Genomic DNA, 25,971 nt, shown 5'->3' on the forward strand with positions numbered 1-25,971 from the left:
ATAAAAATTTGAAGGTATTAGCTGTTTCTCTGCTTGATTGGGCTTCCCTTCGTACTCCAGTTTTCACCCACAACCCAAAAAAAAGTAGAGGTATATTAATGGGCTTCAAGGGAGAGGATTAGGGATTAGGGATATGGATTAAATACTCATTGGAATGCTCCCGCAGAAGTCTTCCCCAAAACTGCTGGTCACATGGCCGATGAGATCCGGAAGACAACGCTACCGCCGGGACCAGTTGGGTCACCAGGATGTTATGTCAATATTCTATCATGTCAACATGTCATTTGGGTAGAAAGGATGAAAGTAGACATGGTAACTGATGACATAACATACCACACCGGCCATGATAGTAAATAATAAGTTATAATAAAACCAGCCTCCTACAATTCAAAAACACCTTCACCAGGCATGACATGCTAATGGGAACTCGATGAGAGGAGTTTCAGCATTTTTACAAACAAAAAACCCCCCACATTTCATTAATAGCCCATAAAATATATTAAAAGCCCCTCCATACCATATTACATTAGTAGCCCTTGTATGATATTAATTCTCTCACTCCCCAACAGATCCCCCCATGATTAACCTCTACGGTGGGAATTAGATTCCTCCGTCACCTGGAGGCGATGGATTAGTGAAGACTCTGCATGCACCAAAGGCTCTATTCTGTTAAGTTTGTTTAACTTACAGGAAGAAAAAGCACTACCTTAATACAGAAATGTTCAGGCCGCTGCAACCTCTAAGCATGTGTGTGTTAAACCTCTATGAAATGCGTACACGTTGCGTAAGCACGCCGTCACGCTATAAGCACAAAGTGGCTACACGTGCGGCCAAATACACTTTAACCCCTAACAGGAAAGGAATGCGACACCAATTGTATATGTTATGTTGTGGTCCAACGCAGCAACAAATATTTACTTAAAAGGGGGTTCACAGATAAATACAACACTATTACAGAGAAGAAGCTACAACCAATGGATACATACGTTTGTTCGCCTGCGCCACCCGGATCTGGTCCTCAGTCAATCTGGAAAGATGACCTTCAGAGAATTAGACTGGGACCGGCCAGCAGGCCTGGCTTTTATACATTTGTCCAAAACATAGTACAAAGGAAACTGTAAGCTCTTCTTTCATAGGTCAAAGGGCCGGTCATTTATAGTACATGAGGGGTCATAGGTTGGTTTGAATAGCTGGGCGATGCCTGGTCCAGGTGCACTTGCAGGTGTCCTCCACTGGGTTCCCGCAAAATATCAAGAGTACAGTAAATACAGTGTGATATTAATAATATATTCCTGCGCATATCTATGCGCAGGAGCATGCTACTTTCTGCAAACTGCCATCGGAATATTGCGCTTGAAATACTAAAGAAAAAAAACAATAGTGTAGATTCTGGCGCAAAGGTTATAGGCCCAATCTAAATCCTCAACAGATCCGCCCAAATAACAGATCAAACAATATCATGAAACAAACAATCGGAGGGTAGATCGAAGGCGATAACAAGAATGAAAATACTTATGTGGTATGGAGTCCTTCTCAGAATTGCCCCTCTTCTGATCGTCTCACAAATTCCAGATATTAAACATGTAAAAAAGAGAAAATACACAAACATAGGTGGTATTGCATAATACAAATGATTTAAACAGCCCGTGAATGTCCAGAAAGGGAAACCCTATGGTGCCGGACCAAATTTGATAGAAGATGAGGATAGTATCTCCCCACCACTTCACTATGTTTGTGGACGTACCGAAACTCACATCAAAATTGGCAGGAACAGGTGTGTAAAGGTATCTTTTTAATACTATGTCCCACGTGATATAAAGCAGAAAGGAGACTGCTGCGGATAACGTACCCCACTCACTTATAAAGGGGGGTTGGTCCCACGTATCAAGGTATCTTTAAACTAGGATCAGCAATTACGTCCAAGATAATTCAACAGGTTTATTCATAAAAAAGTCCATAAAATGACAATCTGATACTTTTCTATGATACTTCCACTCTCCAGTTTGTACATTAACATGCAGGTCAGATATAATAGACAAAAAGCTGATGTAATCCGGTTTTACACCAGTACTGTCATGTTGGGCACACTTCTAAAGTGGTATCCCATGAAAAGGACAGAATGTCAGATAAAAAATGGTAAAACTCACTGCCTGGTGCATGTTAATGTACAAACTGGAGAGTGGAAGTATCATAGAAAAGTATCAGATTGTCATTTTATGGACTTTTTTATGAATAAACCTGTTGAATTATCTTGGACGTCATTTCTGATCCTGGTTTAAAGATACCTTGATACGTGGGACCAAACCCCCTTTATAAGTGAGTGGGGTACGTTATCCGCAGCAGTCTCCTTTCTGCTTTATATCACGTGGGACATAGTATTAAAAAGATATCTTTACACACCTGTTCCTGCCAATTTTGATGAGAGTTTCGGTACGTCAACAAACATAGTGAAGTGGTGGGGAGATACTATCCTCATCTTCTATCAAATTTGGTCCGGCACCATAGGGTTTCCCTTTCTGGACATTCACGGGCTGTTTAAATCATTTGTATTATGCAATACCACCTATGTTTGTGTATTTTCTCTTTTTTACATGTTTAATATCTGGAATTTGTGAGACGATCGAAAGAGTGGCAATTCTGAGAAGGACTCCATACCACATAAGTATTTTCATTCTTGTTATCGCCTTTGATCTACCTTCCGATTGTTTGTTTCATGATAGCGCTTGAAATACTGTACTGCTGGATACCAAACACCACATCCTAACCTAATTCTGTCCCCTCATATCCTGTAAAGTTGAATCCCTCTGTTGTTAAACTTCCAAAGTAAATGTAACTTGCTGTGGTGGTACGTGTAGGCTATGTGTAAATTATGCCCTATGTGGATTAAATATCAGATATGTCTTTGTGGCTTTTACATGCGAATGCATATGCTACCGTATTTACTCATACCATGCGTTAATACGCAGGACTTCGTGAGACAATTAACGCAACGTGCGGGCATGCACACGCACGGCAGAACAAGCACACGCATGGAGGCCACTCTGTGTGGCGTTTGCATGTGATGCATGTGGGCATAATATTTTCAACTTCGACAGTCCACCCTTTGGCAATAAATAACTGCCACACATAGCTAATAATACTGAAAATATTACATTTACAATATGTACAAAATTTCGGGTTACAGGGGAAGAGTTGTAGGTCGGAAAGATATAGCCTAGTGGGATAGGAAAAAGCGTGTATGTATGAGTAAATGTCTGAGGGGCATGTATCATCGTGCCGTATATGTTCTAAGTAAGCTTCAAGGTACTGCGAAGTATACATTAAATCCTTCTCATCCCGTATTAAGGGTCTGTACATGGGCAAACACTACCGAGATCTTTCTAGGCAAAGGCCATTAGTCCCCACCTTTCCGGCTTCTTATACCAACAAATGGGGAGCACATTTATCTGATGATACATGTGGGGGAGACGTATGTGTATGCTATTATGTGTGGATAACATTTATCGACTATGTGTGTCATTAACTGAAGATTACAGAGATGAGGGTAAGACACATAAAATACATTTACATAAATTTGGGTATACTGAAGTCTTTTCTGGTTGGATGTTTCTGGGTAGAGAGGAAAACAGAAAAAAAAATGGTGAAAGAAACAGGCCATGAAATTCATTTACAATCCTTATCACAACACTGTTTCTACGGATGGGTCATAAATCAAATCTGCCGCTGTTACAACGCCCTCGCTCCTTAGACTCATCAAATTTGTCCTATGTCTGCGCCGCGTCAAAATTCGAACACATCTGAATATCAGACCAATAATTATGACGACACCGAGGATACAGAGGAGAAACTTTCCCACACTTACAATTACATTTTGGGCCCACTCTCCTAACGTAGAGAACCATTTGAGTGGGTTCAACCATGAGGCCCATCCGGTCAATTTATTACCCACAGCCGTCAAGGTAAGGTTGTGCTTCCTTCTGAACTCCCACTTCAACTGCAAGATCTCGTCCATCTTTTGATCGATGATCTCCGTTGGGTCGTCAGTACTATTTGTAATATACGTACAGCACTTCACACCATATTGAGTTGCCAGAGTAACACAGTAACCACCTGTCACAGCCGTGACATAATTCAAGACCGTCCTGTGCTGGACTAGCTCCTTCTTGTAGGCCTGTAGCTCCCTACCCGTATACCTGAAGGTGTCATCATACATCTCAGTGATATTATCTATCAAGTTCGCCAGCGCATGGATGTACCTATAATTTATAATTCCTCTGGCAGTATGGGTGATATCTAATGCGAGAAGAATTTGAATCCTGGTGGATTCATAGATCAAATCAGAGGCTGCGGGCTTTGTCCTATCTATAAGGTGTCTCTTGACAATGTGTTCATAATGTGTATGAGTATAAGAAGTCTGAGCGTTGCAGTGAATATCTTTCATTTTGTCATGTGCAATGGTCATAACCTCTGGTAGTACTCTGCCAATATAACACAACCCTTCAGAACTCGAATTGTACCCTTCAGAAGCCAATTGTACGCTTTCCTTCCACATATGAAGTAGGCATCATCTGGATGAACATAAGAGACAAAATGCAACAAAATCATAACACAGATTTTTCTTATAAAGAAACCGGTCCCCAGTTCTCCCATTTGCTCAGTACAGGTATCGGGCTGGATGATGTGGGCACATTACCCCTGTGACACTTTTCCAGCCCACATGGTTTTGATCCCACGTGTATACCTGTATTGAAAATACCTCCCACTCGTGGCTATCTTACGTACAAGTTCGGAGTTGATGGGTACTTTGTCAGCTCTATGTGAGAAGGTCTTTGGTTATTCCATGTCACTTTCCAATTTCCTGGTTTCTGGAAATTGCACACGTGAAAGCACAACAGTGACCTATCTACGTGGTACTGGTGGAGCTTCAAGCTAGAGGGCCTAGATATATTGAATTTCTTGTCCACCGGTCTCTCCCCCCGTAATTCGAGTTCCTCATTTATTGTTAAAGGGTATGGCACTAATCCCGACTTACTCTGTCCTTGAGGTACTTGTGAGCACACCCAGCATTCTGTTTGGTTTAAGACCGTACCCACTAATGAGTGGTAATCACTCAAAGGATGTCCGCTCATGTCGATATTATTGTTTGACTGACATCTCTGGATGCACCCATCGTCGACTATGTTTTTGCAATACCTACATATGCAGTATTCATCAGACAATAACCCTTCACATTGCCTCCGAGCTCCGTGAATACCAGATCTCTTACTGATACCAGCTTTAAACAAAGTGATGCGCTAATCCTGGGGTCCTACGAATCCGTACTCTCCATCAGAACCCATTCCAGATCCTTACTCGACGTCTCGGGGGCCCTCACAAAAACAAATTGTCCTGATCAAAAACAGAGTCACAAGAAAAAAAACGGAACACAGTCTCTTGGTGTGGATCCATTTCGTTAAGGAGGAAAAAATAGAATAGGGGAAAAAGAAAAAATGCAGTAGGGGGTGGAAAAAAAGAAAAATGTTACGACAACCGTCCTTGATTTTGCTGCTCTCCATGCTCAGGTGCCATCCAACAGTCCTGCCTCTCAGCTTTCCCAGAATAGATTCTCTAGTGATATGAGGTTCTCTTCACCTTTCTCTTTGTCACGAGTTTTGTCTGGGTCAGCGACCTTCTTGCAGTGGGACGAGTGAACCCAAGTCTCTCTCTCGGCAACCTTTAGTGCTGTCGTGCTGGACAACAAAACTTGATACGGTCCTACCCACCTGTCAATGAGGCAACTTGAGCGTAGAAAATTTTGAATCATCACATAATCCCCAGACTCAATGTCATGACAATTACTGTTTGGTAGGTTAGGAATCGCCAGTTTCAGATTCCTTTGCTGGTTTCTCAGTTGCTGGCTCATCCTAACCAAATATTGCACAGTCATCTCATTATTGCACTTCAAATCATCCTGGGGGTCTATCATTACATGGGGTTGTCATCCAAAAAGAACTTTGAAGGGTGATAAGTTAAGCGGTGACCTGGGAGTGGTTCTGATGCTGTACAACACTAGTGGCAAAGCTTCTGGCCACAGTCCAGTTTCAGCCATCTCTTTGCTCAGCTTGTTCTTAATAGTGCTGTTCATTCTCTCCACCTTTGCACTGGCCTGTGGCCGGTATGGAGTATGCAGCTTACTATTAATACCCATCAGTTTGCATATGACCTGAAAGACTTCACCTGTAAAATGGGTACCCCTATCACTTTCAATCATTCTAGGGATACCATATCTACACACAAATTCCTGCACGATTTTCTTTGCAGTGAACACGGCCATATTTGTGGCAGCGGGGAATGCTTCTACCCAGTTTGAAAAGACATCGGTACATACTAATACATACTTTAAATTCCTACAGGGCGGTAACTGTATGATGTTGATTTGTATTACCCGGAAAGGTCCGTCTGTAGGAGGGATATGGGATGGCTCCGTTGGTATTGTCTTACCAATATTCTTCCTCAAGCAAGTAAGACATGTCATTGCTTTCTTACCTGCATGAGACGAGAACCCTGGTGCACTCCAGTAGGCTCTTACCAATTTGCACATACCTTCCTTGCCCAGATGAGTCAGACCGTGTGCCGCCTTAGCTAGGCTTGGGAGATATGCCCTGGGGGCCACTGGCTTACCGTGTCCATATCTCCAAAGTCCTGAGGACTCCTGACCATATCCCTTAGCCTTCCAGACTGCCTTCTCCTGTAGGGAACACAAATTTTGCATTTAGATTAATTGTTGCATGTTTACCGTGTTATATGTCATCAGTTGTGTGATGTTAGTTTGTATGATGGTGCTTGCTGCTGATTTTGCAGCTTCATCCGCCCGGCTGTTACCAAGTAAAATTGGGTCTTGGTTGTAAGTGTGTGCTCTACACTTGATAACAGCCACTCTGTCCGGTTCCTGTATGACTGTCAGAAGCCTTTTGATGTATGACGAATGTGCTACAGGTGTGCCAGCTGCCGTCATGAAATTTCTGAGGCGCCACAGGGCCCCGAAATCATGCACCACTCCAAAAGCGTACCTAGCGTCCGTGTACATATTAGCTGACTTACCCTTTGCCAACTCACATGAACTGGTCAGTACTACCAGCTCAGCGACTTGTGTTGAGTGAGGTGGACCAAGGGGTTCAGCTTCGATGATACCTTCGTCATCTACAACTGCGTATCCGGTGCACAGATCTCCCGAGTCCGTCTGTCTGTGGCAACTACCGTCAGTGTAGAAGGTAAAGTCTACGCCTTCCAGTGGGTTGTCACTGATGTCAGGTCTCGCAGTGAAAGTCTGGTTCAGGTATTCCATACAATTATGCGTATCAGTGTTTGCACTAAATCCTCCTTCACCATCACTCTCATCCTCCACCCTTTGTGTATGACCAGGCACACTCAGCAAGTAAGTTGCAGGATTTAGTGTGCTGCACCTTTTTATGGTGATGTTCACAGGGGCCATCAGTGATAGTTCCCACTTTGTAAACCGAGCGGATGAGACATGTCTGGTTTGGGCAGAGTTCAGCAAGGCTGATACTGCATGCGGTGTATGGATGTTCAGGTCATGTCCTAACAGTACATCTTCACTTTTACTTACCAACAAAACTATGGCTGCAACACTTCGTAGGCAAGTGGGGAGAGACCATGCTACAGTGTCCAACTGTGCACTGTAGTAGGCTACCGGTACTCTGGCATCACCATGTTTCTGTGTTAAGACTCCTGCCGCGCACCCAGCGCTTTTGGTACCATACAATTCAAAGGGCTTCTCGTAATCTGGCATTCCCAATGCTGGTGCTTGTGACAAACACTGTTTTAGTCTCTCAAATGCCAGTTCGGACTCTTCTGTATGAGAGACCCATTGTGGTTTGTTTGAAGAGACCATTTCTTGCAAAGGTAGTGCCAGAATAGAGAACCCTGGAATCCAATTCCGACAGTACCCACACATTCTGAGGAAAGTGCGGGTCTGTTGCTGAGTTTGCGGCAGAGTAATGTCGCGGATGGCCTGTATTCTGTCAGTGGTCAGGTGCCTAAGTCCTTGCGTCAAGCAGTGTCCCAAGTATTTAACCTTAGTCCGTCACAACTGCAACTTATCCTTTGAAACCTTGTGTCCTGTCTGGGAGAGATGAAACAGAAGCTGTTTAATGTCTGCCAGGGACAACTCGAATGAGTCAGAGCACAACAACACTCTCAGGTTGAAAATATTGCAAACAGTCATGTAGGGCCTGGGAGAAAATACTTGGGCTGTCAATAAAACCTTGGGGGAGATGGGTCCAGGTATATTGTACTCCCCTGTAGGTGAAAGCAAAGAGGTATTGGCTGTCAGGTTGAAGAGAGACAGTAAAGAATGCAGAACAGAGGTCAATGACAGTGAAGAACTTGGAGGTGGAGGGAATCTGCATGAGGATGACGGCTGGATTGGGCACTATGGGGAATTGACTCTCAACTATCTTGTTTATCCCCCTTAGATCCTGCACTAGCCTGTAACCCCTCCCCCCACTTTTTTCACAGGTAAGATGGGACTGTTGGCTGTGCTGGACGTCCTGACTAAGATTCTCTGCTGTAGCAGCCGTTCTATGACGGGGTATACTTCTAATTCAACCTCTGGTTTCAGAGGGTACTGGGGGATTTTTGGAGCTATCCTGCCACCGTTTATTTGTACTACTACTGGGGCTACATTCGCCACCAATCAAAGTGTCCTGTCCATCTTTGGTCCAAAGGGAACCCGGCATTTCCTCTACCTGCATTGGACATGTGTCTATAACGGTGGAGTGTAACAGCCTTTGAGGGGTGTCTAATATATCTTGTACTTCCTGTGCATGGTTCTTAGGGATATCTAAGAACACACCCTCAGGGATACAGTATATGACACATCGCATTTTACACAACAAATCTCTGCCAAGCAGATTAGTCGAAGCTGATGCAGCCAACAGGAAAGAATGTTTGGTATGCAAGGGCCCTATCGTAATCTCTGCAGGTCTACTCAAAGGGTACTGCTGCACCTTTCCCGTTGCTCCCATTGCCGAAATTGTTTTACCCGTGGTTGTTACACCTGTGGTGGAATTTAGCACTGATCTGGCTGCCCCTGTATCTACAAGAAAAGGTTGTGGTATGCCAGCTACATTGACCATTACCTCAGGTTCACTTCCAAGGCCAGCAATCAATTTCACCAGCTGCAGACTACAAGTATGACCTGACCTCTATTGTGTTGTGGGATCCTCCTGCAGGGCATTGGCAGCTACAATATGTGCGGGGGATAACTGTGGGTTTTCGGGGGTCTGCCAGTCCCTCCTCGGTGGGTACTTCCTTGTTTCCCCTCTATGCGGCTCATAATCCCTCCTTTGTGTTCCGTGATCCCGTCTATGTGTTTGGTACCGCAGTTCGTATTCTGGTCTAGGGGGTCTATATTTAGTATGTGTCCCATTACTCCTAAAATCCCTAGCCACGTGCCCTTTCCTCCTGCAATTAAAACATGTTACCGACCTTTTCCAATCATCGGGGGTCTGGTGTTTAGGTTGGTTGGACATCCCTTCCAGCGCCTGTATACTTACCAGCATCAACCTATCCCCTTGCGACTCCCTATGCTTAGTGATATTTCGGTCATGCTCAATTGCAGACTCTCTCAGTGCAACTACCGTGATACCTCTCCAATTTGGCAGAGAGGTTTGCACTCTGGTCCTCAATGCCTCCTTTAGTCCATCCATTAGTATAGAGACAGCTACCTCCCTGTGGTTGGCATTTTCCTTAATATCCGCTATCCCAGTGTATCTAGCCATTTTCTGTAGAGCTCTGTGGAAATACTCGGATGCTGTTTCACTTTCCTTCTGTTTTATGGAGAATATTTTATTCCACTTGACAACAGTGGGGAAATTCAATCCTAATTGTATGTTAATCTGCCTAACATTTTCCTGAGTGTATTCATCAGTGAGAGGCACTTCTACATCTAGTTTGCAGTCAGCTATGAATTTTGTGATGTCAATATTAGAGGGTAGACTCGCTCTTAACACTATCCGACAATCTTTGTTTGTGGGCTCGTGGGCATTGCCCAATTCTTTAATACATTTCTGGCATCTGACTAGATCTTTCTGGGATGGGGGAATTCTGAAATAATTGACCTCAGTTCTGTTCGGGACCATGGACAATGCATTGCAATGTTCCTGATGGGGGTCACACCCTGATTATCAGTTCTCCCATTGGGGACTGCAATCACCCTGACAGGATTTAACTCAACCACATCATTTTTGTTTGTTTCTATATTACGGGGGGTTAGTGTCGCTGCATAATGGATGGTTCCATACTTACCTATGGATATGACCTCACCCGCCCCTCCAGTGGAGGGCATCACCACTGCTCTTACTGGTTGGGCCATGCTCACCTGGGTTTCCTGTATGGTAGCCGCTAAGGAGAGGGCTGAGATCATGCTGGGCTCGTCTTCTTCCTCATAACTATAACCTTGGGGAGAATTCAAAACAGGATACAACTTGCGAGTGTTATGCATGTTTCTATCATTTACAGATGTACCATTGGCTGTAGCTGCCTTCTCCCCATCGACATAAGGCGGTGGTGGTGCGCTTCCATTCGCATTTCTGTCTGGTTTGGAACTTGCTGTGCAGGCAAGCTCCCTTTGCACATCTCCCTCTTGTTGCCACATATTTAAACAGTCGTTACAGATGGAGCCATCTTTATCTTGGCCTTTAATAGGATTAACTGAACCAGGGCAGTCGGACTTAATCCCCTGCTGTAATGACTTAATCCACTGATGTATTGTTCTCTCTGTATTGTATTGCAGCTGAGAACAACAGATGAAAGGCTTATGCTAATAAACCTTGGTGCACCTAGGTGCAGCAGAGAAGCCAAGATGACCGTGGATATATCTGTATGTCTGATCCTTAGTTTCCTAGACTTGATCAGACATATTCTATTCTTTACATTCTGCAGTACCTCTGGTTTAAAACTACCCATCCTAGGAAATGATGCCTTATCCCCCGCAGTCATACATCTCCATTCATCACAAAAAGCCTCTACTTGCGGACCATACTTACCATACATTACTAACCTTGCGGATCCTTTAGTTCTTCTTCAGCCTGAACCCTGGCTGCTGAACGCCTCTCACTTGTGCATTTGGCTCCCATTGTGGGCCTTTTTTGCACAAACACTAAATGAACAATGCAAGCAGACAGTTAAAGTCCTTACTGAGTGCTTTCACTCACCCCAGTCCCTGCTGGCCTGTACTACGACCCACTGTAAATAGTGGGATCGCGATGTACCCAACCTTCGGACTGCTATCAGACCCTTCAGCACCGTAATTTCTTTCGGTGGAGGTTCTGTTGGAATATTTTCTTGAGAGGGCCAGCGAAAAATTCCTTTTCGTTATCTTTCCACTGGAATTTTTATAGGGTGAGAAACATACTATTGCTCACCCTTTACATGAATGTCTACCAGGGAGTTTTCCTGAAAAACATCAGTGAAAAACCCCTTGTTTACACAGTCACGTCTGCGTATGCTTTACAAAGCGCCTATGACACACCTGCACAAAATAACGCAAATGACACCACGTTGCGCTGCGCATAACACACGGACGTGCGGTGCAATCGCACGGCATATAGATACTAGTTATCTATATGCCCTACGATCACGGGAGTCGATTTTAAGCCGCGCTCCTCAGCCGGAGCGTAACACTAAAACACTTCACAAATCACAAACTTTTACGCTCCTCCAACACGTTTTAGTACGTGCCAAACTTCGCTAAATGCGCTAGGTTGCGACCCTTTCTCGCAGCTGAGGCTCTTCTAGCTCAGGCGTTTTGTCCACAGATCCGGTTTTCGAGGTTCAATACATCCTACTTTCAGCCCACACAAATACACAATGTTTTTTTTTCTGTACAGAAAAATATCACTCCCTTTGATTGGTAGCCTATCCCAGAGGTGGTACAGTTTAAACAATGTATTAAAATAATCTGCTTTTAAAATCGGATAGTTATTTGCTACTGTATAAATGTCTTCTATCCCGCCTTAAATTGAACTGCTATTGTGCCGTTATAAATTGCGCTCGCAACTTCACGGAACCTTGCGTAAACATGCGACCGTGTGTGTCCCTATGCCACGTGCGCGCTCCTATACACTTTCCTCTCGTACTGTACCACGTGTACAACGTGCATTCGCAACTCACTAATCCACACTATATCACGATAAATGTGAGCAACAAAATACTGCTGCTCACTAACACAACACACAATTGTTCCTTACACTCGCCGGAAGTCACCCACACAGGTAATCCTCTTTTGAGTTTGTACCTAAACGTTTAGGCTGGAACTGCGTTTCGTGTTTTTATAATTACTCCCTTAACACACTAATTCAAATATATATATAGCAAATAAATGTATCCGAATTCACACAGATCTATAATGACTATTATAATATATGGCAACATTATGTGAGAATGTATTCAAAGTATCGGTATGCTTTGTGTACGCTTTTGTGCCAAAAGTTACGCACAAATAATAAACAGCTTTTTTTCCTGTTTGTCCCTTGGGTTACACCAGCACCTCTAAGACTATACAGAACAGACGTGGTCTAACAACACAGGATGGTTTTAAACACAATGCAAGGTTACTTAAGATGCGTCTCCACCCTTTGTTGATAGATCAAAGTCTGTTATGGCCTGCAAGCCTGTAAGTATGTAGTGAACTGGGCGAGTCCCCAATTGTTAAGTTCGTTTAACTTACAGGAAGAAAAAGCACTACCTTAATACAGAAATGTTCAGGCCGCTGCGACCTCTAAGCGTGTGTGTGTTAAACCTCTATGAAATGCGTACACGTTGCGTAAGCACGGCGTCACGCTGTAAGCACAAAGTGGCTACACATGCGGCCGAATACACTTTAACCCCTAACAGGAAAGGAATGCGACACCAATTGTATATGTTATGTTGTGGTCCAACGCAGCAACAAATATTTACTTAAAAGGGGGTTCACAGAGAAATACAACACTATTACAGAGAAGAAGCTACAACCAATGGATACATACGTTTGTTCGCCTACGCCACCCGGATCCGGTCCTCAGTCAATCTGGAAATATGACCTTCAGAGAATTAGACTGGGACCGGCCAGCAGGCCTGGCTTTTATACATTTGTCCAAAACATAGTACAAAGGAAACTGTAAGCTCTTCTTTCATAGGTCAAAGGGCTGGTCATTTACAGTACATGAGGGGTCATAGGTCGGTTTGAATAGCTGGACGATGCCTGGTCCAGGTGCACTTGCAGGTGTCCTCCACTGGGTTCCCGCCGAATATCAAGAGTACAGTAAATACAATGTGATATTAATAATATATTCCTGCACATATCTATGCGCAGGAGCGTGCTACTTTCTGCAAACTGCCATCAGAATATTGCCCTTGAAATACTGTACTGCTGGATACCAAACACCACATCCTAACCTAATTCTGTCCCCCTCATATCCTGTAAAGTTGAATCCCTCTGTTGTTATACTTCCAAAGTAAATGTAACTTGCTGGTGTGGTGCGTGTAGGCTATGTGTAAATTATGCCCTATGTGGATTAAATGTTAGATATGTCTTTGTGGCTTTTCCATACGAATGCGTATGCTACCGTATTTACTCATACCACGTGTTAATACGCAAGACTTCATGAGCCAATATACGCAACGTGCGGGCATGCGCACGCACGGCAGAACAAGCACACACACGGAGGCCACTCTGTGTGGTGTTTGCACGTGATGCATGTGGGTATAATATTTTTGGCTTCGACAATTCATATACAACCTGAACAGTCTACTGGAAAATGTCTCTATATATAATTTTGCATCATATTGATGCGATATATAGTAATGTTATGTAACCATTCAGAAATACCAGTCTGGCAACGTCCTCCGATAAACGATTCTCTGCGATTCCAGGATAAAACATGAAGACAGACATATTGGAAGTCAGATATGTCTTTACACTGCGCATGTGTTCGTAGTGCCTTGTGCTCCGGTGTCCACCCACGTCACATGCTGCCTCTTTGCACAGAGTCAGCCATTAGAGCAGCAATATCTCTTCAAGTTTACAAAAGAGGAAGAAAAAAAAACACCAGGAATAGTTCCCAGTACTTTCAGAGACCTGTGTAGTATCTCAAGCCTGAGTCCAGACCTGCAATGGCCAGCCCATGCACACCTCTGTGTCTGAACCCTTTTTCAGTCCAGATCTCTCCTAAATATCACTGAATTCTCCTTGCCTCCTAGGCAAGTAGACCAATCTCCTGCCCACTTCTCCAGTGTAGGTGGGGGTGTCCAGTGGCTTGGCTATGCAACTCACAGTGAATCATGTCGTTAAGTCCAAATCCCTGTTGTGTGATGGCATGATCTGCAGTGGTGTGCGGTGCTACCATGATGCAAATGGTATCAACCCTCTCCCTGCAAACAACTATACAGTGTCAACAAAAATTAGCTTTACCAGAAAATCTGAGAGGGCTATGTAATGACATCATTGCATCATTGGTATTTTTGAACAAATTCCTATGTTGAAATGGTCTAGTGTGAGCAGAACTAGGGATGGCTTTCGGAGGATTAGCTATCGATAGTACCATTGATGTTTAATCTCCATGGTATGAAACCATCGCCGGTGAACCTTCGATAATTTTGTCCACTGATGGTCATCCCTGATCTATAACCTACTGGGCAGCAGTCCAATCAGATGTGGGGACAGTACTTCACTGGTCTTATAAGTAGAGATGAGCGCCGGAAATTTTTCGGGTTTTGTGTTTTGGTTTTGGGTTCGGTTCCGCGGCCGTGTTTTGGGTTCGACCGCGTTTTGGCAAAACCTCACCGAATTTTTTTTGTCGGATTCGGGTGTGTTTTGGATTCGGGTGTTTTTTTCAAAAAACCCTAAAAAACAGCTTAAATTATAGAATTTGGGGGTCATTTTGATCCCAAAGTATTATTAACCTCAAAAACCATAATTTACACTCATTTTCAGTCTATTCTGAATACCTCACACCTCACAATATTATTTTTAGTCCTAAAATTTGCACCGAGGTCGCTGTGTGAGTAAGATAAGCGACCCTAGTGGCCGACACAAACACCGGGCCCATCTAGGAGTGGCACTGCAGTGTCACGCAGGATGGCCCTTCCAAAAAACCCTCCCCAAACAGCACATGACGCAAAGAAAAAAAGAGGCGCAATGAGGTAGCTGACTGTGTGCGTAAGATAAGCGACCCTAGTGGCCGACACAAACACCGGGCCCATCTAGGAGTGGCACTGCAGTGTCACGGAGGATGGCCCTTCCAAAAAACCCTCCCCAAACAGCACATGACGCAAAGAAAAAAAGAGGCGCAATGAGGTAGCTGACTGTGTGAGTAAGATAAGCGACCCTAGTGGCCGACACAAACACCGGGCCCATCTAGGAGTGGCACTGCAGTGTCACGCAGGATGGCCCTTCCAAAAAACCCTCCCCAAACAGCACATGACGCAAAGAAAAAAAGAGGCGCAATGAGGTAGCTGACTGTGTGAGTAAGATAAGCGACCCTAGTGGCCGACACAAACACCGGGCCCATCTAGGAGTGGCACTGCAGTGTCACGCAGGATGGCCCTTCCAAAAAACCCTCCCCAAACAGCACATGACGCAAAGAAAAAAAGAGGCGCAATGAGGTAGCTGACTGTGTGAGTAAGATAAGCGACCCTAGTGGCCGACACAAACACCGGGCCCATCTAGGAGTGGCACTGCAGTGTCACGCAGGATGGCCCTTCCAAAAAACCCTCCCCAAACAGCACATGACGCAAAGAAAAATAAAAGAAAAAAGAGGTGCAAGATGGAATTGTCCTTGGGCCCTCCCACCCACCCTTATGTTGTATAAACAGGACATGCACACTTTAACCAACCCATCATTTCAGTGACAGGGTCTGCCACACGACTGTGACTGATATGACGGGTTGGTTTGGACCCCCCCCAAAAAAGAAGCAATTAATCTCTCCTTGCACAAACTGGCTCTACAGAGGCAAGATGTCCACCTCATCATCATCCTCCGATATATCACCGTGTACATCCCCCTCCTCACAGATTATCAATTCGTCCCCACTGGAATCCACCATCTCAGCTCCCTGTGTACTTTGTGGAGGCAATTGCTGCTGGTCAATGTCTCCGCGGAGGAATTGATTATAATTCATTTTAATGAACATCATCTTCTCCACATTTTCTGGATGTAACCTCGTACGCCGATTGCTGACAAGGTGAGCGGCGGCACTAAACACTCTTTCGGAGTACACACTTGTGGGAGGGCAACTTAGGTAGAATAAAGCCAGTTTGTGCAAGGGCCTCCAAATTGCCTCTTTTTCCTGCCAGTATAAGTACGGACTGTGTGACGTGCCTACTTGGATGCGGTCACTCATATAATCCTCCACCATTCTTTCAATGTTGAGAGAATCATATGCAGTGACAGTAGACGACATGTCCGTAATCGTTGTCAGGTCCTTCAGTCCGGACCAGATGTCAGCATCAGCAGTCGCTCCAGACTGCCCTGCATCACCGCCAGCGGGTGGGCTCGGAATTCTGAGCCTTTTCCTCGCACCCCCAGTTGCGGGAGAATGTGAAGGAGGAGATGTTGACAGGTCGCGTTCCGCTTGACTTGACAATTTTCTCACCAGCAGGTCTTTCAACCCCAGCAGACTTGTGTCTGCCGGAAAGAGAGATCCAAGGTAGGCTTTAAATCTAGGATCGAGCACGGTGGCCAAAATGTAGTGCTCTGATTTCAACAGATTGACCACCCGTGAATCCTTGTTAAGCGAATTAAGGGCTCCATCCACAAGTCCCACATGCCTAGCGGAATCGCTCCGTGTTAGCTCCTCCTTCAATGTCTCCAGCTTCTTCTGCAAAAGCCTGATGAGGGGAATGACCTGACTCAGGCTGGCAGTGTCTGAACTGACTTCACGTGTGGCAAGTTCAAAGGGCATCAGAACCTTGCACAACGTTGAAATCATTCTCCACTGCGCTTGAGACAGGTGCATTCCACCTCCTATATCGTGCTCAATTGTATAGGCTTGTATGGCCTTTTGCTGCTCCTCCAACCTCTGAAGCATATAGAGGGTTGAATTCCACCTCGTTACCACTTCTTGCTTCAGATGATGGCAGGGCAGGTTCAGTAGTTTTTGGTGGTGCTCCAATCTTCTGTACGTGGTGCCTGTACGCCGAAAGTGTCCCGCAATTCTTCTGGCCACCGACAGCATCTCTTGCACGCCCCTGTCGTTTTTTTAAAAAATTCTGCACCACCAAATTCAAGGTATGTGCAAAACATGGGACGTGCTGGAATTTGCCCATATTTAATGCACACACAATATTGCTGGCGTTGTCCGATGCCACAAATCCACAGGAGAGTCCAATTGGGGTAAGCCATTCCGCGATGATCTTCCTCAGTTGCCGTAACGGTTTTCAGCTGTGTGCGTATTCTGGAAAGCGGTGATACAAAGCGTAGCCTGCCTAGGAAAGAGTTGGCGTTTGCGAGATGCTGCTACTGGTGCCGCCGCTGCTGTTCTTGCGGCGGGAGTCCATACATCTACCCAGTGGGCTGTCACAGTCATATAGTCCTGACCCTGCCCTGCTCCACTTGTCCACATGTCCGTGGTTAAGTGGACATTGGGTACAACTGCATTTTTTAGGACACTGGTGAGTCTTTTTCTGACGTCCGTGTACATTCTCGGTATCGCCTGCCTAGAGAAGTGGAACCTAGATGGTATTTGGTAACGGGGGCACACTGCCTCAATAAATTGTCTAGTTCCCTGTGAACTAACGGCGGATACCGGACGCACGTCTAACACCAACATAGTTGTCAAGGCCTCAGTTATCCGCTTTGCAGCAGGATGACTGCTGTGATATTTCATCTTCCTCGCAAAGGACTGTTGAACAGTCAATTGCTTACTGGAAGTAGTACAAGTGGGCTTACGACTTCCCCTCTGGGATGACCATCGACTCCCAGCAGCAACAACAGCAGCGCCAGCAGCAGTAGGCGTTACACGCAAGGATGCATCGGAGGAATCCCAGGCAGGAGAGGACTCGTCAGAATTGCTAGTGACATGGCCTGCAGGACTATTGGCATTCCTGGGGAAGGAGGAAATTGACACTGAGGGAGTTGGTGGGGTGGTTTGCGTGAGCTTGGTTACAAGAGGAAGGGATTTACTGGTCAGTGGACTGCTTCCGCTGTCGCCCAAAGTTTTTGAACTTGTCACTGACTTATTATGAATGCGCTGCAGGTGACGTATAAGGGAGGATGTTCCGAGGTGGTTAACGTCCTTACCCCTACTTATTACAGCTTGACAAAGGCAACACACGGCTTGACACCTGTTGTCCGCATTTCTGTTGAAATACTTCCACACCGAAGAGCTGATTTTTTTGGTATTTTCACCAGGCATGTCAGTGGCCATATTCCTCCCACGGACAACAGGTGTCTCCCCGGGTGCCTGACTTAAACAAACCACCTCACCATCAGAATCCTCCTGGTCAATTTCCTCCCCAGCGCCAGCAACACCCATATCCTCCTCATCCTGGTGTACTTCAACACTGACATCTTCAATCTGACTATCAGGAACTGGACTGCGGGTGCTCCTTCCAGCACTTGCAGGGGGCGTGCAAATGGTGGAAGGCGCATGCTCTTCACGTCCAGTGTTGGGAAGGTCAGGCATCGCAACCGACACAATTGGACTCTCCTTGTGGATTTGGGATTTCGAAGAACGCACAGTTCTTTGCGGTGCTTTTGCCAGCTTGAGTCTTTTCAGTTTTCTAGCGAGAGGCTGAGTGCTTCCATCCTCATGTGAAGCTGAACCACTAGCCATGAACATAGGCCAGGGCCTCAGCCGTTCCTTGCCACTCCGTGTGGTAAATGGCATATTGGCAAGTTTACGCTTCTCCTCCGACAATTTTATTTTAGGTTTTGGAGTCCTTTTTTTACTGATATTTGGTGTTTTGGATTTGACATGCTCTGTACTATGACATTGGGCATCGGCCTTGGCAGACGACGTTGCTGGCATTTCATCGTCTCGGCCATGACTAGTGGCAGCAGCTTCAGCACGAGGTGGAAGTGGATCTTGATCTTTCCCTAATTTTGGAACCTCAACATTTTTGTTCTCCATATTTTAATAGGCACAACTAAAAGGCACCTCAGGTAAACAATGGAGATGGATGGATACTAGTATACAATTATGGATGGACTGCCGAGTGCCGACACAGAGGTAGCTACAGCCGTGGACTATTGTACTGTACTGTGTCTGCTGCTAATATAGACTGGATGATAATGAGATGTAGTATGTATGTATAAAGAAGAAAGAAAAAAAAACCACGGGTAGGTGGTATACAATTATGGATGGACTGCCGAGTGCCGACACAGAGGTAGCTACAGCCGTGGACTACCGTACTGTGTCTGCTGCTAATATAGACTGGTTGATAATGAGATGTAGTATGTATAAAGAAGAAAGAAAAAAAAAACCACGGGTAGGTGGTATACAATTATGGACGGACTGCCGAGTGCCGACACAGAGGTAGCTACAGCCGTGGACTACCGTACTGTGTCTGCTGCTAATATAGACTGGTTGATAATGAGATGTAGTATGTATAAAGAAGAAAGAAAAAAAAAAACACGGGTAGGTGGTATACAATTATGGACGGACTGCCGAGTGCCGACACAGAGGTAGCTACAGCCGTGGACTACCGTACTGTACTGTGTCTGCTGCTAATATAGACTGGATGATAATGAGATGTAGTATGTATAAAGAAGAAAGAAAAAAAAAACCACGGGTAGGTGGTATACAATTATGGATGGACTGCCGAGTGCCGACACAGAGGTAGCTACAGCCGTGAACTACCGTACTGTGTCTGCTGCGACTGGATGATAAATAATTATATAAAAAATATATATATATCACTACTGCAGCCGGACAGGTATATATTATATAATGACGGACCTGCTGGACACTGTCTGTCAGCAGAATGAGTTTTTTATTTTATAGAATAAAAAAACACCACACAAGTCACACGACGTGTGTTTAACTTTTACAGGCAGACATTCACAATACAATATAGTATACTATATACTGGTGGTCAGGTCACTGGTCAGTCACACTGGCAGTGGCACTCCTGCAGAAAAAAAGTGTGCACTGTTTAATTTTTTAATATGTACTCCTGGCTCCTGCTATAACCTAACTGCTCCCCAGTCTCCCCCACAATTAAGCTGTGTGAGCACAGTCAGATATTATACATAGATGATGCAGCAGCACACTGGGCTGAGCACAGATATGGTATGTGTCTGAGTCACTGTGTATCGTTTTTTCAGGCAGAGAACGGATTATATTAAATAATATAAAACTGCACTGGTGGTCACTGGTCAGTCACTAGTATAACTAACTAATACTATCAGCAAAATTCTGCACTCTCTGTCTGAGTACTCCTCCTAAGCTCCAGTAAATGAAGTGTCACTGTCTCACTCTGTCACTAGTATAACTAACTAATACTATCAGCAAAATTCTGCACTCTCTGTCTGAGTACTCCTCCTAAGCTCCAGTAAATGAAGTGTCACTGTCTCACTCTCACTCTCCTATCTATTTCTTCTCTAAACGGAGAGGACGCCAGCCACGTCCTCTCACTATCAATCTCAATGCACGTGTAAAATGGCGGCGACGCGCGGCTCCTTATATAGAATCCGAGTCTCGCGATAGAATCCGAGCCTCGCGAGAATCCGACAGCGTCATGATGACGTTCGGGCGCGCTCGGGTTAACCGAGCAAGGCGGGAAGATCCGAGTCGCTCGGATCCGTGTAAAAAAAGCTGAAGTTCGGGCGGGTTCGGATTCCGAGGAACCGAACCCGCTCATCTCTACTTATAAGGGGGCGGAACTAAATCCTGAGAGAGAGAAAAATATCATGGGGCTTCTGTGCCATCGGTGACTAACCATAAATGGTTGTAACCTATCGATGGTTGATGGCCATCCCTAAGCAGAACTGTCCATGTTAATTCTGGATAAACTTCTCAGGAAAAGACTCTTAAAATAGCTAAAATTTGGCCTTTTTGTAAAGGCAGTAGGAATTTACATAATTATCAGTTATGTGGTTTTGCTTATTTATGCAAATGCTGATTCTGCTATTTTATCAATGTTGTTATATTATTGAATTCTATTTTCACTGTGCTATTGTTCTGTTAATCATTTTCAAGGACAGAATCCTTCAGTCTTATACTTTACTAGCTGAATACCCGTGCTTCGCTACGGGATGAGGAATTATAGTTGTTCGTTAATTTACGTTGGTTGGAGATCCAGTAGGCATATCTTGCTTCCCTGACCCAGTTTGTGTAGTGGACGGACCCCTTTTTGGTCCCCCAAGGGACCCTGCTCTTCCCACTATACAACTTTCAGTCTGTGGCTTCCTGCTGCCTCCATTCTCCTCCTCACATCATGTCAGTGCCTCTGTGAAATTATAAATTTATTTCCAGTTTCTTATATAGTGCAGCACACTATGCATCTCCTGATATACTCTGTGCTGCTGGGGGACCCTGCTATTTCCAGTATATAACTGTCAGTGTGGGGGTTTGCGCTACCTCCATGCCCCTCCTCACATCATGTCACTGCCCCTGTCACATGCAGCCCTGTCCTGACTGACATATCATCTCCTAATATACTGTGTGCTGCTGGGGACCCTGCTCCTCCCACTATATTACTCTGTGTGTGGCTTCCTGCTACCTCCATTCCCCTCCTCACATCATGTCACCATACCACCCAACTGTCCCGATTTCAGCGGGACAGTCCCGCTATTCAAACACTGTCACGCTGACCCTCGCAGTGTCCCGCGGGCGGTGGGGACAGTTGGGAGAACCAGTGATCCCTGCTGCTCTGCAAAGCAGCCGGTGATCACTGACTAGATGCCGTGCGCATGCGTACAGCATCTGCACAGTGCTGGGAGGAGAGAAAGGGGCTACCCAGCTTCTTGGGGAGCGCTGGGCATGCCCCCAAAATAACAAAAACAAGAGTTGTAGTGTGATGCCCCGCCTCCTTCACCCGAGGCCCCGCTCCCTTTCCGACCGTGGCCGTGCCTTTGGCGCGGCATGTCCCGCATTGGAAACAGCACAAGTTGGGAGGTATACGTCACTGCCACTGTCACATGCAGCCCTGTCGTCACTGACATATCATGCATGTCCTGATATAGCCTGTGCTGCTGGCCCACCCCTAGGGGTGTGTTACCCCCACAGTGTTTGTTCTCAGAATGTAAGTCATATGTGTACCAACACGAAAGAAGCTAAAAGGTTTGTTGGTGCTGTGCAGGGCGGTGTAGATTGACACCTCTGGATCAGCAGCCACCTGGTGAGGGGGCAGACAACCTCCTCAAAATAAACTACTGCCCCCCCTTTTTTGTTATTTTGGGGGGGTGCCCAGCGCTCCCCGAGCAGCTCAGTAGCCCCTATCACTCCTCCCCACACGGCATCTATAGTCAGTGTTCACCGGTTGCTTTGCAGAGCAGAGCAGCGGTGATCACTGGTTCTCCCAACTGCTCCCCCCCCCCCCCGGGACACTGTGACCCGTGGGAGGGACAGTGTCTGAATAGCGGGACTGTCCCGCTGAAATCAGGACAGTTGAGAGGTATGCCTAAGGAGAGGCTATCTGCCAAGTTTCAAGATTGTAGGCCTTGTGGTTTAAGAGATTTAGGGGGACATTTACTAAGCAGTGATAAGAGCGGAGAAGTGAGCCAGTGGAGAAGTTGCCCATCAGCAGCTCTGTATAATTTTGTAGTATGCAAATTATAGATGTTACTTCAGTTCTGATTGGTTGCCATGGGCAACTTCTCCACTGGCTCACTTCTCCGCTCTTATCACTGCAAAGTAAATGTCCCCCTTAGTGATGAGTCAATCAGTGAGTCAATCTCCTGTTTTGCCTTTTATATATATAGATGTATGAAGTTACTGTTGTATAAACGCCCTTTAGGACATTAGGGAGGGGTATTGGGAGACATTTGGCAAAGTGTTATTTAATTTAACCAAACTTGTTGAGTCAAAAAGTTCCTGTCTTGCAGTTTCACTATGCATTGTAATGTGATGTGATACAGGAAATAATCTGACACTGAGGTTTCAGTTAGCTCACATTAGTTGCTACCGTTGCTGTTAGAACAGATAGATATCTGTGGTATCCAAACCATGGAAGATGAGAATGCTGTACCTTTGAAGGATTTTATTGCATCACTGCCGATAATCTCATTGCCAAGAATATTACAGATTGCTTCTGGGGTTTATTTGCAAAGTAAGTATATACAACACCATGCAGATGTGTAGAAGAGTGATAGTCTATGCAACAGAAATAACTTATATTATCTGACTTGTCTTTTATAACGTAAAATCCAGGTGTAGCTACAGTCGAGCAGAAAAAAAAGTGTAAAAAATACTATAAAAAAGGGAAGAGGCTAACAGCCGGATCCAGAAAAATCCAGATCCGTACTAAACTCACTCACACATACCCAGATCCATATTTATCTTGCCCTCTGAGTAAGTGTGACTGTATGCCGCAATTATTGTAGCTAGCTAGGGACTCACTGATATTTGTTTGCAGTCCCATAGGTCTGGGTACACAAATCCGAGTCCGGGGAGAGATTTAGGCATGAGGGATGAGGTGCAGGTCTCTCCCCATGTGGCATTGAATTGACCGTAAATGTTTTTGGTAGATCCAGCTCTTTGAATGTATTTGGTATGGATCCGCCTTTTTCAAAGTATTTGGTATGGCTCTGGCTTTTTCAGTCTGTTTACCTTCTCAGTCTGTTGTTGTTCTTCTTCTCTAAAAATTGATAAGCGGTTTATATATTTATATTTATAGACTTTACATCAAATTACTATTGCAATTTTTAATACATATACAGTATTTTATTTAAAAAAAATGTTTTTCCTTGTCTCATCCTTCCCCTATGTCTGCACGTGCCCCCCATATCTGTATGTGCTTCTCTATGAGGCCCATTTCTCAATAATTGCATTTGCAGTGCAATCTGGGTGCGATTTTAGCACCCAAAATCGCATTGCAATACCATACCTCCCAAGTTTGTTGATAAGCAATCTGGGACAACAGCACGGCGAAGCCGTGTGCGCTCCCAAAAAAGGGTGTGGCCTCAGTGAAGGGCGAGCCACGACTCCTATTGTGTGTCACTTTAGGAGCATGCCCAGCGGCATGTGAGCTGCTGGCATGCCCCCTGTCCCCCTAACTGCCGTGAATAGACGCTGTGTGCCCGCAGGACAAGGACTCCATAAGGAGACCATCCCTGAGGTATGTCCACTTCTGTGTTCAGACTCCTGTGCATATACACCTTGCACCCAGTTTTTCAATACTTAACTCTCCAGAGTCCCGCGCCGGGGACAGTAGCACTGCACATATCGCTTTGAAAATGGTGCGGCAGTCATTTTTTCAGTGTTTTGCACAGGCGCAGTCAAAAAATCACCAGGAAAATGGCTGCCGTGCTATTTTCCTAGGGACCTGCACATACAGTAGGCATTATACTCTTACATGCTCCTAGTGCTCATATTTAGGGCCTAATTCAGATCTGATCGCTGCTGTGCGTTTTCGCACAGCAGGTGATCAGATCCTAACTGCGCATGCGTATGCACCGCAATGCGCCGGCACACCAGACGGCTACAACGGGCATAACCGGTCAGTGACGGGATGGTGCGAATGATCCATTTGCACGGGCGTTCGCGAGGAGATTGACAGGAAGAGGCTGTTTGTTGGTGGCAACTGACCTTTTTCATGGGGTGTCCGGAAAAAAGCAGGCGGGTTCAAGCATTTTCAGGGAGGGTGTCTGACGTCAGCTCCAGTCCCGATCATCAGGCTTCTATCGCACTGGATAAGTAAGTCCTGAGCTGCGCCAAGACTGCTCAAACCGATTTTTGTGCAGCTCTGCAACACAAGCGATCACACACTTGCACAGCTATTTAACCCTCCCCCTGTAGGCAACGACTATCTGATCGCAGGGCAGCAAAAAATGCAGCCCAGTGATCAAATCTGAATTAGGCCCTTATACCCCTTTTCCACTGTAGCACGGGTCGCAGCCGTGTCGCCATATTGCCGTGTTGGTAGCGCTGCTAGTGACGTGGCAGGGGCGGCGCTGGTAGATCACTTGATCTCCCAGCGCCGCCCTCCCATACACTGTGAACAGGCTCCCGTTCACACTACACAGCTTACCGGGTTGAACACGTGTTCAACCCGGCAAGCTACCCGGGTAGGATTCCCAGATCCCTTGATCCGGGAATCTACAGGGGGGGCCGTTTCCACTAGGGAAAAACACGGGTAAATGCGCGCCCCCGCGCATTTACCCGTGTTTTAAAAGCTAGTGTATAAGGGGTATTAGTCTCCTGTGCTGTCGCTGCTGGCTAAAGAGGAGGAGGCCTGGCCAGAGACCACACACGGGCCCCCCTTCTCTCTTAATATGCCCCTGCCCTCACTGTATGTCTATATTTCACTCCCCTGTCTGTATTTTCTCTATTGTGCATCCGACACAATCACCTGTATGTTCCCTATAGTGATTCACAGCCTCCTGCCCCTTCCTGTGAGTTTTTTAATGTGCCATGTTGTACAATGTGCTCCAAACCCTCCTGATCACCCCTTTCCTATCAAGAATATTTAGAACATCTATAAGAGAAGAAAATATCAAAACTTTTTATTCTAGTGCACTGTAGTATGTGGTGAGGAGCACTGGGGAGCATATCTGGCACTGTGGGGCATATGTGTATCTGTCACTGTGTGGGCATATGTGTACCTGGCACTGTGGGGCATATTTATATCTGGCACTGTGTGGGCATATATGTATATGGCACTGTGTGGGAATATGTGTATACACATATGGGTGCCAGATACGCATATGCCCCCACAGTGCCAGATATGCCCCCACAGTGCATATCTGGCACTGTGGGGGCATATGTGTATCTGGCACTGTGTGGGCATATATATATTTGGCACTGTGTGGGCATATGTGTATCTGG

The 25,971-nt window shown here is 45.5% G+C and overlaps 1 protein-coding gene across 1 annotated transcript in view; it reads left to right on the plus strand.

Annotated features, from left to right (window-relative positions):
• Positions 1–23,132: 23,132 nt before the first annotated feature.
• The window catches only part of THEMIS2 (thymocyte selection associated family member 2), a 39,057-nt gene continuing 36,218 nt past the window's right edge, over positions 23,133–25,971 (plus strand). Inside the window, exon 1 of the mRNA XM_063954556.1 lies at positions 23,133–23,254. Coding sequence (XP_063810626.1) covers positions 23,152–23,254 — 103 coding nt within the window. The 5' untranslated portion in view covers positions 23,133–23,151. The remainder of the gene's footprint in view (positions 23,255–25,971) is intronic.

The sequence above is a fragment of the Pseudophryne corroboree genome, chromosome 2 (assembly GCF_028390025.1).
Source record: "Pseudophryne corroboree isolate aPseCor3 chromosome 2, aPseCor3.hap2, whole genome shotgun sequence".
Classification (NCBI taxonomy): domain Eukaryota; kingdom Metazoa; phylum Chordata; class Amphibia; order Anura; family Myobatrachidae; genus Pseudophryne; species Pseudophryne corroboree.